The 15,044-nt window shown below is 42.4% G+C and overlaps 2 protein-coding genes across 2 annotated transcripts; one reads left to right on the top strand and one right to left on the bottom strand.

Annotated features, from left to right (window-relative positions):
- Positions 1-1,176: 1,176 nt before the first annotated feature.
- LOC149081023 (uncharacterized) lies at positions 1,177-3,629 on the bottom strand. The gene has a single exon (XM_089237303.1). It carries the CDS (start codon positions 3,555-3,557, stop codon positions 2,205-2,207), a length of 1,353 nt encoding a protein of 450 aa, XP_089093429.1. The 5' UTR covers positions 3,558-3,629; the 3' UTR covers positions 1,177-2,204.
- Positions 3,630-8,067: 4,438 nt separating this feature from the next.
- Positions 8,068-9,840, top strand: LOC149081022 (KRAB domain-containing protein 2-like). Its single transcript, XM_089238284.1, has one exon. It carries the CDS (start codon positions 8,068-8,070, stop codon positions 9,838-9,840), a length of 1,773 nt encoding a protein of 590 aa, XP_089094410.1.
- Positions 9,841-15,044: the final 5,204 nt, after the last annotated feature.

Here is a 15,044-nt window from a genome sequence, read left to right as displayed (position 1 = left end):
TCATCATCATCGTGCCACCTCAGCAATAATGACCATGCTTCCCCCCCCCCCAGACTTCCAAGTCTATCTCCGCCTATGCTCGCCACAGAGAGTGACAGACCTACAAACGTATAATTCAATCATAACAGATCACTCACTTCACTTCTGAAATATAGATGCCACCGCTCAAACACAACACTATATACGCACTCAGACTGTTAGGTACACACACAGTTACACTTCCGGCACAAATTACTAGGTAGTAAATCGCCCATAGATGGTGATAGACCTGGGTTATGCTCGGTTTGAAAGAAAGAAAGTATGACTGTTTCTGGCGAGGGTAGGGACTTGGGGATCTGGGTCTCCGAAATGTGAGAAAATGACCGGAAAAAGATGGCCAAATCTATTGTTCTATCACTTTGCCCCCCCCCGAACGAAATTTCTGGCTACGCCGCTGACTGTTCTCCTACAGAGCTCTTTACAGCGCTTTACGTCGTGCGCTCTGCCGATGGTCTTTTCACTCTCCGTGTGCTTTCTTTCCCTTCAAAACGGAGCATGCAGAGAGATATACTGACAGAGTAGAGCTGATGCCAGGACCATATACTATAATCAGGGCCGCCTTAAGAGCATCACGGGCCAAGTGATTTTTCTGAGGCCCTACCTGGCAAATTCTCGAAAAATTCAACTTCTCATTTTTCTGAGCCCGCCCCCCCCCCTCTCCCGGGTGGACCCATGCGTTAAGACAGCACTGACTCTAAGAAAACACAAACGCGTATCGCGATTATGCACGATTAAACACGTTTCTGCCGGCGCGAAATGGTCTAATTCGGTTCACGCGACGCGAAAAACCTATTCCTTGGAAACCCCGGCTTTAAGCTGTTTTCTAAAAAATTCAAAACACTCTCTCTCTTCCCCTGGCGTCACGAGATTCCTGTCCATCAAATGAGTCAGGCTCCACCCCATCACCTGAGACCATAAGGGGCCGTTCAAGTATTACGTAACCAAATTTTTAGCCATTTTTTGACCCCCCTTCTTGTCAGCAAAATTTCGTCATCAGCTCTGCCCCTCTGAATCCCACCTCATATTTTCATAAAGGGTGGTAGATGACGTAAGCATTATCCAAACCTCCCCTGGTCATCAAATCGGAAACCCCTTTCCTCCTCTCCCCCCCACCCTCGATGATGACGTAATACTTGAATGACCCCTAAGCCAAAGACACAAATATCGTGACTATTTACAGAGGCAATTTAATATTTCAAAATTTTTATACAGTCAAATACAAAACTACAACGAGGTAGAAATTTTACAGTTGACGTGTGTGCGCAAATGTGACGCCATTGTTCGATGTCAAAAGAAAAAATCCCGTTTCTTAGGACGAGATTTGCAAGCAGTGTGTCCATTCACGGGCGGCATCATCAGTGGCCCGCCCGAATCGGAAAAGCAGTCATCGTCGTTAGCCGCTGTGCGGGCATCTCGTTGGACTCTCTTCCCGAGGATCCAGGTTCGAACCCCCGTTGACGGCGCATTGGTGGTCGGCTGAAGTTTGGTTAGCTGCGGTTTTCGAGCTTCGAGGTGCGAAGGCGAGCCGGTCTCCCAGTTGAAAAAGTCTCAGGCAGGCACACCGCACACCTGCAACACGATACTGACGTAACATGAAAATTCAAGCATTTTTCCCGTCTTCAGAAAATGGAAGCCAAATGGCAGCACGAACACGAAAGAAGCGTAACTTGACAGCATAAATACGTTAGGGCCGCACGTACACTCAGCACACACATTCCGGCATGTTCCGATCCGTTAGAAATTACCGTAGAGGAATGTGTAAGGGATGCATGTATAAGGTTAAGTAGTACTAGTAATCAGTCATCGTCATCGGTAGACGATTGCGGGTCGCCTCCGCCACCACTCACTATGTTGTCCACGACCTCTTCTAACAGTCCACATTTCTCACAGTAACCGCCACGTGTTATCATGTCTCTCTCCATTCGTCCGTCGATATCTGCCCCAAGGTCCCGGAAAATTCGACTTGCCCGTGACGCACGGCCACACTGACGACCAGATGTACTCCATCGCGTTCAGGTCGCAGTGGTTAGGCGGCAATCTCAGTACGTAGTGACCACGGTCACTGAACATCCTGTCGATGCTATACGTCCCGGATTTCGGAGTGTTCTTCTCTATAAGCTCGGCTTTGCGCATGTCACGCTTCCAATCCGAGTGACCATCCAGAGCTAATCCGATTCACAGGTCATCATCAATGGCCCATCCGAATCGGAAGAGCAGTCACCGTCGTCATCGGTAGACGATTCCGGGTCGCTTCCGCCGCCGACGTCACTCACTATCTTGTCCGTGACCTCTTCCAAGAGTCCGTCTTTCTCCCAGTACCTGTCTTCGACCTGCCTGACGTGCTCCCAGGTCTCTCTCCATTCGTCCGTCGGCACCTGCCCGAACGCTTCTCGGACTATGGACTGAAGGTCCGGGCAATTCGACTTGCCCGTGACGTACGGCCACACTGACGACCAGATGTATTCCATCGCGTTCAGGTCGCAGTGGTTAGGCGGCAGTCTCAGTACGTCGTGACCGCGGTCGCTGAACATCCTGTCGATGCTATACGTCCCGGATTTCGGGGCGTTCTTCTCTATAAGCTCGTATAGCTCGGCTTTGCGCATGTCCGGCTCGAAATGCACCTTTCTTGACGCCAACCAGTCCTTCATGGCGTCTCTCGTCGAACACTCCGGTATGACGCGCGTCTTCCTGGCGTGAGATGGGGTGCAGTCCATGCAGACTACGCATTTCTCCGGTAGATTGGGGATCACCTGCAACCTCAGCCACTGCTCAAAGGCCTCGTGGTTTATCCTGCCCCTAGGTGGCGTCCTGTACACTAGCTCGGATATGAATCCATCGGGGAGTCCTGCATAAGCCACCATCACCCGATCCTTTACGGAATCTTTACAACCGTCGACCCCAGGCTGATCTTTGCCCGATACTACGTTATCGTCGACGTGCTTATGGCTCAAGAAGACGATGGTCCGTCCGTCCTTCCTGTGGTTCATCATCCCGCGCAGGTACCTGCACCTCCACAATACAACGTCCCGGTTCTCGAGGAGTATCTTCTTGTTCTTGGGGCCGCACTTTCTCCAGCGGAAGTTCATCTTGTTCAGAGCGTTCCTCAGGGTATCTATGTGCCATTTGAAATCGATTTTCTCCTTGAATATAGCTAAGAGCTTGCTCAGAGATGGCGCCTCTCCCTTGTCGATGTAGTAGTCCTGTATGAGGCGCCTTATCGTGCACTTGTCGAAATCTTCGATGTTGCAGTTGCGTACGGCCGGTCTCTTGCGGTGTTTTCCTGGCGAGGAGAGATTCTTGCCGCCACTGGCTTCGAGGGCGTCGACTTCGCACCTTATCCTCTTGACGGTGCCGATTGATACCCCCGTCGCCACGGCAGCTCTCTTGCAGACTTGGGTGATCGGCACGATCGGGGAATCGGCGAGGCACTCCCTGCCGAAATAATTCGTCACGTTGTGGATGACTTCACGGGCTTGGGAGTGTAGCGTCTTGCCCTTGCCAAAATTAAATGAGAACATGGCGCCCGAAGAGAAAAACGTCCGAAACACAAACGCTCTCGCGAGGCTTCTGAAATGGCGGAATCACTGATCCAAAGCGCTTTGTACTGATCGAAGAAGAGGGAGGCCGTTCTCCCACAGCAGCCGCCAGTTTCCCCCTTTCTGCACTAGCGTCGCTTGGCGTCGTGGAGCTCTTCTCGTGGCAGTCGAACTTGTTCCCGAGCCCGGTTCTTTTGGCGCCAAGGTCACTCACGCGCGGAGAGGGGGGGGGGGGGGGAATTTCGCCAACATTGATCGAGAGAAAGAGAGAGAAATTCTCTCTCTGTTCGCTTCTCCCTCTTTTGCCCTCGTTCATTGTCCAAGGTCAACTTACGATTTTATCGCAAATTATTTGAAATTATCTTATTTGAATAACGATCGATTATAGTCCCGCTCTCTCTCATCTTATTTCAATGACCCTCTTGGAGAAGAAATAAAGTTATGTATCAGAGGCCGATTTAAAGACACGCGCGCAACTTCTAAAGGGCCCCCGGAAAACCCAAACTTCGCATTATTTTCTAATTTGAGGGGGGCCCAGTATTTCTTTTTTTTTTTTTTTTGCGCCCGGGGCCTCGACCTCTGAAGTCGAATTTTCAAAAAAAAATACTTCATTTAATCCATGGGCGGAGATACGGGGGGGTGGGGACGTGAGGGGGTGGGTATTGCTCCCCCCAGCGCCAAAGGTGGATTCGACTGATCTAATGTATGTATGTATATGTTACCGGCAAAGTATGAAATCCAGGCATTCTATACAATGCCTGGTCGTTTCAGGCAAAGTATGAAATACCGGTTTTATTCTATACTTTGCCTAGGCATTCTATAGAATGACTAGTCATTCTATAGAATGCCTAAACACAATCCAGGCAAAGTATGAAATATCTTCTTCCAACAAATCTCTTTAGGGGCGGTATAAAATATCACATAAAATTAAAATTTCACAGAATTTTCGTCATTTTTTCCCGGAAACGTTTCCCTTTCGCTCTCGTGAAAAAGGATCTGTTGAGGGGCGGTATAAAATATTGCAATTTCATCGCTTTAAAATTTCACAGAATTTTCGTCATTTTTTCCCGGAAACGTTTCCCTTTCGCTCTCGTGAAAAAGGATCTGTTGAGGGGCGGTATAAAATATTGCAATTTCATCGCTTTAAAATTTCACAGAATTTTCGTCATTTTTTCCCGGAAACGTTTCCCTTTCGCTCTCGTGAAAAAGGATCTGTTGAGGGGCGGTATAAAATATTACAATTTTATCGCTTTAAAATTTCACAGAATTTTCGTCATTTTTTCCCGGAAACATTTCCCTTTCGCTCTCGTGAAAAAGGATCTGTTGAGGGGCGGTATAAAATATTACAATTTCATCGCATTAAAATTTCACAGAATTTTCGTCATTTTTTCCCGGAAACGTTTCCCTTTCGCTCTCGTGAAAAAGGATCTGTTGAGGGGCGGTATAAAATATTGCAATTTCATCGCTTTAAAATTTCACAGAATTTTCGTCATTTTTTCCCGGAAACGTATCCCTTTCGCTCTCGTGAAAAAGGATCTGTTGAGGGGCGGTATAAAATATTACAATTTTATCGCATTAAAATTTCACAGAATTTTCGTCTTTTTTTCCCGGAAACATTTCCCTTTCGCTCTCGTGAAAAAGGATCTGTTGAGGGGCGGTACAAAATATTACAATTTTGTCGCATTAAAATTTCACAGAATTTTCGTAATTTTTTTCCGAAAACATGCATTACCCAGCGACGACTTCCATTGTTAGTGGTGTATAATCACACCATTTGATAACCATTTGATTTCTCAAGTTGATGCTGAAGTAAATAAAAACAATGTGTACTCCATATTTAGTTTGGTTATAGTAGGCAACTGTTTCTGGGGTGTTTTTCACGTTTTCGTTGAATGTTACATCAGTATGAAGTGAACTCAGAACTAGAACATTTTTAATTTTTTTTTCCCTAATAAGATGTCAGCGTGATATCAGTTCCAGTTTTGAATACTATCGACAAGTATAGATCCTGTGTTCCTGTTTTTGCAGTTGGAGGTACCTCACGACGGTCTTTTCGAAGGGTCTCAACCAAGCTTGTCGATTTCGATTTCCAAAATGAACATAATCTCAGTGATGCAAAGTAATTATCTGTTATGTTTCGTCGTTCTGCTAGGGATCATTCAAGTATAACGTCAGCAACGGGGTGGGGGATGGGTTTCGGATTTGCTGACTTTTGATTTAAAGGTGGGGGAGAGGGGTTTGAAGGTTGCTTACGTCATCAATCACTCCTTTCTGAAGATATGAAATATTCTAAGCTGCTGACGGGAGGGAGGGGGGGGGGGTCAGTGTTTTGCTGACTTTTGATGACAAGGGCGGGGGGGGGGTCAAAAATGGCTAAAAATTCGCTTACGTAATACTTGAACGGCCCCTAAGAGTATTCATCTCACACACGTATTTGTCATGTTTTTGTTCTTTCTTTTATAACGAGATCCACACGTATTCCCGATACCATATGTGATCTGTCCAGGGAATTGTTGTGTCAGTAAACATACACCTCCATCCCCGAGCCGCGATTCGAACCCACACCTGCACTGTAAGATGTCAGCTCCCTAACCACTCGACTGCTAGGCGCGCGCGCGGAAAACGTTTAACGTTTATTTGAACGTTTGCCGCTTTATACGTTTTATTTCGTTGTTAAACGATTTATGTCGTTGAATAAAATTTAACCTACTGCAATTTGCATTAATGTTTGGCTTTCCAACCATTGGCGTTTCTCTAGGGATTTTTGCAATAGTTGCCAAATTTGCTTACATTTGGCGCCATTTATGGTTGTAATTGTCGATGTCCCGTATTTTCCCGTGTTTGGAATCCTGCTTCCCCGTATTTTTCTCGAAATAGGGTGAGCCTACATGTGCAAGAAAAATTAAGCACCGCGTTTTCACAATCTATACAGAAATTAAGTAAATTCGTTGGATAGAGATGACATTTTCCAAAGATTTGAGATTTGAGTCAGTGTTAGAATATATGTTATGGTCTCATGAATGAAATATTTCAACATAAAAATATACAGGAATGAACTGCGACCGAAGCCAAACATGGTATAAATGTGAGAGTCATATAAATGGGGTTCCACTGCATCCCAACGTAGGGGGAAGTTAATACAAAGGAAGAAAGAGAATCGAATCATAAGGTATGTGTGCGTGATTGCATGGTCGCGGACCCCCCCCCCCCCCACCTCCTTTAGTGAAGGTCCAGGCACCAGGGATTCCCTGTACCGAAAGTTAATTTCCACGACTGCTCCCCCATACGAACCAAAGAATGTTTGTTATAATTCGTAATCAAAAAATTGGGGCAATAAATTACAATTTAACAGCACTAAGTGTGTCATTCATGCAACGACAGCAAATGAAGGTAATCCCATTAACCCCTTGTAAGATACTCACAGACTTCCGGGGGTCCTCTGACCACAGGTTACAAAACACTCAGTTGCACAATGGATCCCGTTTATAACGGTTTTATGTATTTATTTATTATTATTTTAAAAACTAATGGAAAAAAAACCATTTTAAACGCGTGAAAATGGTTTAACCGAGAGATATAGATGAGCATTAGTGAAAGATGGGTTAACAAAAACGCAAGTCTTGTCAAGAGTAACAACGTTCTAAAAGGGAGCGTTATAAACGGAATCACTGTATTTGATAATTTCATTGGGAAAAAATAAGAGCATGAAAGGCGCCTTTCATAGACATAACCAAAGAAAAGATGAGAGCTAGACGGAGACACACTAGTGATTCTTTCTCGGTACCCAGCAAAGTCAAGTTACTACTGCAGAGGTACAGCAGAAAGGGTTGCAAATGGTATGTCAATATAGAGATATGTTGATAATAGAGTATGTTGTTGTGGAACATACCTTTTCTATTCCCCTCTCAATACAGAATCAGCATGGGACAAAACTGCTCAACTAGTAGACACGGAGCGGTCTTTAAGGGGGGGGGGGTGTATTGTGTGTGTGCGTGTGAGAGAGGGGGGGGGGCGAGAAGAAAGAAAGAAGTCGCATACTGTCGTTACTATCATTTTTTTAAAATCTTGTTATGACATATTTTATACTTCAGCTGACCTGAGTGACTTTCACAAACAATATGAAAAAAACATTACAATTTTGGCATATTATTGATGAAAATGTAGAATACAAGGTGTTACAATCAAGGCGCCTATTCAGCAGACGGTGTGATATTAAGGGCACCTAAGCAGACAAAACAAGTGCTCACAGATAAAGGAGCCGATAGCAGGGAGGAAAAAAAGAAAGAAGCTGCTTCCACACAGAAATTCACCTAAATTAGCTTTGGTAAGCTTCGTGTGTCACTACAAGTGCATTTCGTGTGCTGTGCAGTTCACCAGTCTGTCTCATTCGTAAATTCATATTTTTATAGTCTTTTTAATTTATCAGTTTGTTTTAATTGATTATAAACTTCGCCCTTTTGTGCTGATTTGGCCTATACTGTGCTCTTCAGAAATGGCGGACGAAAATGAACGAGTGCAGGAATCATCTATTGAATCGCGGAATCGAACCACGGATTTGGACGTAATGAAACGACGGTTTTACGAGGATTTAGTCGAGTCTCGAGAGAACGCTGCTAAAAACTGTGTTTTTCTCACCGATGCTCACTACGACAGATTAGTGAGTGAAGTTGAAAAGGCGAAGAACGCCATTAAAAAAGAACCTAGAGATTATTGGTTATTGAATCGATATGATATTATGGTCGTAGGGAAAAGGAACAAGCTAATTTTTCCCGTAAAAGAAGGAGACAGTGCAATAAAGTTTTACTTGCCTGACTCAGAATTATTTCATGTATTACATGAAACCCATCTGAGTATTGGTCACGGAGGGCGAGATCGGATGATCCATGAACTCTCGGCGAAATACAAGAACATTACGAGAAATGACATCAAGCTCTTTATAAATCTCTGTGAGCCATGCCAAAAGAAACAAAAAGGGTGCAAGAAAGGAGTTGTTGTAAAACCGATCGTGCATTCCGATTTCAATTCACGTTGTCAAGTGGACCTGATAGATTTTCAGTCGCAACCAGACAGAGAGTTCAAGTTTATCATGGTTTACCAAGACCACCTGACTAAATTTGTTGTGCTGAAAAGTTTGAAATCGAAGACAGCAGAAGAGGTTGCATTGAACCTAATAGACATCTTCACATTACTAGGTGCACCATCAATTCTGCAGTCAGATAACGGCAGAGAGTTTGCTAATAGCATTGTGACAAACTTGAAAAAAACCTGGCCGGCATTGAAAATTGTGCATGGAAAGCCACGCCATTCACAAAGTCAGGGCAGTGTGGAAAGAGCAAATCAAGATGTAGAAAATATGTTGTGTACGTGGATGCAGGACCAAGAAACGAATCGATGGAGTGAAGGATTGCCACTTGTACAACTCATGAAAAATAGGGCATATCATTCAGGGATTAGGCGGTCACCTTATGAAGCACTCTTTGGCTGCAAAGTCAGAGTGGGTCTATCGAACTCTCTAATAACACAAGACATTTTGGAAAGCGTCCACACAGAGGAGCAACTTGAAGAAGTGGCAGCTGATGTTCATGTATTTGATAACCAAAACACAGAATGTGAAAATGAGAATGCGACAGATGAGAGGGGGGAAATTCGAGTTGAAGATGTACCAACGGGAACAATTATGTGCGGCGTCTGTTCAAAGGAAACAAGTGGTGCCCATACGTGCATAAAATGTGAAAGGAATGTTCATGTCATATGCGGTAAAAGCATAGGGACTGGCGAAAATGAGGTAACAGAAGGGTATGGGGCTAAAGTTTTGTGCATTCTCTGCATCAATGCTGAGAACTCAATTAAGCACAGAGTAGACTCTCAAATGAACTTAGAAAAACAAGCGAAAAAGATGAAAATGTGTTCGGATGAAAAGTTCCCACCTGCCTCTGTAGGTGCGACGGTGAGAGTACAAATTCCCAATGTGGACAAGGGACGTGGTGATTCCCGAAACATCTTAGCCGTTGTAATGGAAATAACAGGAGATGGATTCTACCAATTGGGAACATCTCAAGGACTCCTGAAACAATTGTATGCTAGATCCCAATTTACGATTTGCCCAAAAACGTTACTAAAAATTGAAGATGTACCAACAGGTGTAATACCGCTTCGCTCCGTTGCTATACTGCAGTCGACAGGAAATGGCCAAGGATATATACGATGCATGTGTAAAGCAAAGTGCATAAGCCAGAAATGTTTGTGTGTGAAAAAAAAAAATTAAATGCAGCTCGAAATGCCACAGCAGCCTTACTTGTTGCAACAAGTAAAAAGTAAATCAGAATATATTTTTTTTACAAATCAATTTTCTTTTTATCATAACTTCACTTCCCTTTTAGCGGTCGTTGCAAATTTTCTGATATGCTTAAACTGCAATTTGATTTATTTTCACACAATTCTATAAATTAAATTATATTTCTTCTAATAAATTAAGTTATGAAATACTCTATTTTATTTTCTTATTTAAAGTGTGCCCATAAATTTAAAAAAAAAACTTATTGGAGTCGAAATGAGACTGCATTCACTGTTTGAATTTCATACTTATTTTTGATGCATTGACATCAAAGTGTCATGTTTACCCCTTAATAAGACGATATTTCGAAATTAAATTTCCTATTTAATTTGCATACGTCTTGCTATATATAATGGAGGAGAGACCAAATAAATAAAAATGTTTCTCTGCTTCTCACAACTAATCGTGTTCATACAACTATAAGAGTAAACGGCGAAACCCCTCAATACAAAGTAGATTTTAAGATAGTTGTGTTCAGGACCGCAACTAGGTGCTCGGTCACCCGGGGCAAGTGCGCATCTTGGCGCCTCCTTGTGATGTTGAAGGAGAGGTTTGAGAATAAAATTTGCGCCCCCCTGGTCCAGCGCCCGAGGCCTGCTCCCCCGTAGTTGCGGCCCTGGTCGTGTTATCATAAATGTGATAAATCCGGTGATAATGATAACTCACCGAACCATTTGGTAAGTTTGACAAATTTTGCGATTTTATCACATTTTCCGATGATTATGTACAGTTCCCAGCTCGTATTGGTAAATATGGCAAATCATCAATGAATCATTCCCATTTACGCATATTTTGCACTAACGGCAGTCTAGGATTGATGGATGATGTTGATTATAAATAAAAATGTTGATAAATGTGGAGAGCTAACATCACAAGGCTGATAACAATTTATACGTGCGACAAGTATACAAATACATATGACAACTAATACATGTGTAACTCATATTCAACTTAATATTTAGGGCAAATTATGTTTAGTGCACCCATCACGTACGTCCGATACTAATTAATGATAGAATTTAAGAGATATTTCCGCTTGATTTCTTCCATAACCATATTTATTATTTTATTCGAGATTTATGCACAATCACTAAGGCTGGTCTGATTAATCAGGTCGGTTAATCGATCAGTTGCTAATCGCAGTTAGAAAATTAATTTGAGTAATCGACTCGATCATAATTCGATTCAAATTTTTGTTAATACTTTATAATTTAACTTGATAAATTTGACTAAACTGGTTAGCAAACCCCCCCCCCCCTGCTTCTCTTCACAACATATCTTGTTTATTTCGTCCCATTTCATCAGCGTGCTATGGAAAGGGACATGTGAAAGCACCAGCTTACTGAAGAAGCGAATTTTACAACAATAAAGCAACAAAAACAAATTTGATTCATCAAGTACCCACAGAAAACTTCCCCACGGGGGTCCCCACACTCCATTTCGTTGAATTTTAGTGGAGCCCCAGACTGGATTTATCTTGGGCTACCGACGTGTTGCAAATTTTACAATGTTAAACAACAAAAATCAATGAGATTCATCCAGGGACACCCGAAATGAAACCTGTAAACTTTTCCATGGGGCCCCGACCTGAAGGCTTGTCGAACATACCCCCTGTGAGTGGCCACGAAAATTTTTAATTTTTATCAATTTTAAAACAAATAAAATCCAGGGCCCCACATCCAGTAGCGGGGACCCAATACGCAAATTTTTAGTGAGGGACCCAGACTGGATTTATTTCGGGCTTCCGCTGTGTAAATTCTACAATGTTAAACAGAAAAGAATCAGATTCATCCAGGGCCCCCAAAATGAAACCTGTAAACATGTGGTCCTCGACTTGGAAGCTCGTCGGTCATCCCCCGCTGCGAGTGCAATGAAAAATTTTCATTTGTATTCATTTTACCAACGAATAAAATCCAGGCCCCCCTCAATTACCCGTGACCGAATTCGTAAATTTTATGGGGCCCCCAGGCTGGATATATCTTGGGCTTCCACTATCGCAAATTTTTCAGTGTTAAGCAGCAAGAAAACGACGAGATCCATCAAGGGCCTCTGGAAATGAAACCTTTTAACTTCCCCATGAAGGTATACGTGCAATCCTCCCCGGGTACGTCGACCCTGTGTGTTGGGAGCACTGATGTTATATGTATATTATACATATACATACCTCTCAGCATGACCCCCACAAGGGCAGGTTCTGACAGGGGCCGGAACGATTCTTACTTTAATTTTTCACACCATAAATTAACCACAGAGGGGCTTCGAAAAGCTGGTTTAGGGGCTCCCACCTATTCCAGCCTAGGGGCCCTGCTGTAGGATGTGGGATCCTCTCGGTACATGCACATATTTTGGTCCCGATGGGTCAAATGGGTCCCGATATATGCTAGAGTCAAATAAAAACTTGACCTAAAATCGTAACAGATTTCCGTCACTTAATAAACGTCACCCACTTCCATAACATAAAATCATCACTAATTTCGGTTGCATAGAAACAGGTCCTTTTCGAGTTTGTGATTTTATATTATAGAGTAGATTCATTAGTGACCATGTTTACAAATATTTGAATCAATATTATTTGATATAATTTTTCAACATGGGGAAATACAAACCGATTCAACAAGAACTGGGAATGATTTCCGTTTCAAATCGAGTGTCATGGAAGTTTTTAGAAGACAAGGCCAAAATTTATTGTCTCCATTGTTAACAGTGCTTTTGTTTTCCAGCAAACATCAACGATCCGACCCTACCTTACTTCAGCGTATCCTGCGTGAAATGAGGAAGTAGGGTCGTGTCTCCAGTTTTTTGGAGATGGTGCATGCTTGCCCGGTATTCAAGAGAGAATGGGTTCGAGTCCCAGCGGAAACCACATGATTCATCCCAAATTCACCACAGCATAATGCCTAGGAAATATACGTTTCCTTGATATCGTGGCTATGAGCTCGATCTCTATCAGCTACCCTTCTCCACCAACACCATTTGACGGAAATTTCATGGAAAACAACTAACAGTATGAAAATCTAAATTTGTTTCGAAATCAGTGGCCTAAAATAACTGATTGAAAAAGAAACGACAAGATAAAGTTTAAGAAATTCCAGGATATGGCTAGTGTGCAGGACCGTAACTAGGGTTTTGCCGATTGGGGCAAATATGATTCGGCCGCCCGGGCAACCATTATTTTACAGCTCTAATAACTTTAAAATTCGATAATTTTATAACGGTGTTCTTTGTTCCAACCTAAAATTGCCACCCCCCCCCTACATTTTACTGACCCCCTTACCCACCCTCTTCCCCGTTACGGCCCTCGACAAGTTGGTTCATATTAATCGAATAGCTTCAATCGGCTGGTCAAAATTTCTTAATCTGTTTCTGTTGTAGGCCTATTTGTTTATATCCATGAAGAAGATATGTGCATGTGGAATGAATAGAATATATTGATACTACATAGTTAACGATATTACGTTAGTACGTTTGCAATGAATTATTAGCATTTGAAAATATTCAATTAAAATTCGATTAATTGATTAATATTGTTTTATTAACCAGCTAAAAATTTTAACCGATTCCCAGCCTTCGCAATTACCATTGAAAGTATTTAATGTGTAACTAAATTTATCAAACATATCAAGGCAATTGGTGAATATGCACAACAACCGACAACTATGGTTAATTATTGATTTACGAAATGCAAAGTTACAATAAGATTATTCATTTCGTCATTTATAATAGCGAGTTTATCAAGAGCTGCAGTTTATCAAGTGAAAACTACGAGAAATTGTAATTTGAAGGAAATCTAATAATTTATAACTCCCCTTCTCCCGAGAGCCAGAGGTTACCGTTCCCGGGAAAAATCAAAGAAACACTGTGAAAAAATTAATCTGGAGAAATCTAATATTTTATATACCGCCCCTCAACAGATCCGTTCTCCCGAGAGCCAGAGGTTACCGTTCCCGGGAGAAATCGAAGAAACAGTGTGAAATTTGAATCTGAGGAAAATATAATATTTTATATACCGCCCCTCATCAGATCCCTTCTCCCGAGAGCCAGAGGTTAACGTTCCCGGGAAAAGTCGACGAAACACTGAGAAAAAATTAATCTGGAGAAATTTAATATTTTATATACCGCCCCTCAACAGATCCCTTCTCCCGAGAGCCAGAGGTTACCGTTCCCGGGAAAAATCGAAGAAACAGTGTGAAATTTGAATCTGAGGAAAATATAATATTTTATATACCGCCCCTCAACAGATCCCTTTTCAGGACAGCCAAAGGCAAACGTTTCTGGAAAAAAATGACGAAAATTCTGTGAAATTTTAATTTGACGAAATTGTAATATTTTATACCGCCCCTCCACAGATCCTTTTTCACGAGAGCGAAAGGGAAACTTTTCCGGGAAAAAATGACGAAAATTCTGCGAAATATTAATTCGAAGAAATTGTAATATTTTATACCGCCCCTCAACAAATCCTTTTTCACGAGAACGAAAGGGAAACGTTTCCGGAAAAAAAAAAGAAAATTCTGTGAAATTTTAATTTTATGTAATATTTTATACCGCCCCTAAAGAGATTTGTTGGAAGAAGATATTTCATACTTTGCCTGGATTGTGTTTAGGCATTCTATAGAATGACTAGTCATTCTATAGAATGCCTAGGCAAAGTATAGAATAAAACCGGTATTTCATACTTTGCCTGAAACGACCAGGCATTGTATAGAATGCCTAGGCATTCTATAGAATGCCTGGATTTCATACTTTGCCGGTAACATATATATGAATTGACCATCATGATCCTCGTGCCCCCCCCCCAGCAATAATGACGTTGCCCCCCCCCCAGACTTCCAAGTCAATTTCCGCCTATCTATGATTCAATCGCAGATAAAATACTAAAAATTTCGTGTCAATCGGTTAATTTGTTCTCTCATAATCAGTGCCGCCTTAAGGCATGGGTCCACCCGGGGGCCTCAAGAGAAAAAGGGGCCTCGCAAAAATGAAATCTAGTTTAAATTTCCGGGAATTTGCCTGGTGGGGCCTCAGAAAGATCACTTGGCCCGGGGGCCCATGATGCTCTTAAGACGGCCCTGCTCATAATTAAATATAGAAATAATGAATTATAGTGTAAACGTACACAGGAAAAAACATTTTGAACA

Source organism: Pholcus phalangioides, unplaced genomic scaffold (genome assembly GCF_987345545.1).
Source record: "Pholcus phalangioides strain wild (caught in Gottingen) unplaced genomic scaffold, Ppha-v1.0 ptg000010l_1, whole genome shotgun sequence".
NCBI lineage: Eukaryota > Metazoa > Arthropoda > Arachnida > Araneae > Pholcidae > Pholcus > Pholcus phalangioides.
This window is presented reverse-complemented; position numbering and strand designations above follow the sequence as displayed.

Bases quoted from the DNA above. Each gene is read 5' to 3' on its own strand.
- LOC149081023 (XM_089237303.1), bottom strand. From the start codon at position 3,557: ATGTTCTCATTTAATTTTGGCAAGGGCAAGACGCTACACTCCCAAGCC.
- LOC149081022 (XM_089238284.1), top strand. From the start codon at position 8,068: ATGGCGGACGAAAATGAACGAGTGCAGGAATCATCTATTGAATCGCGG.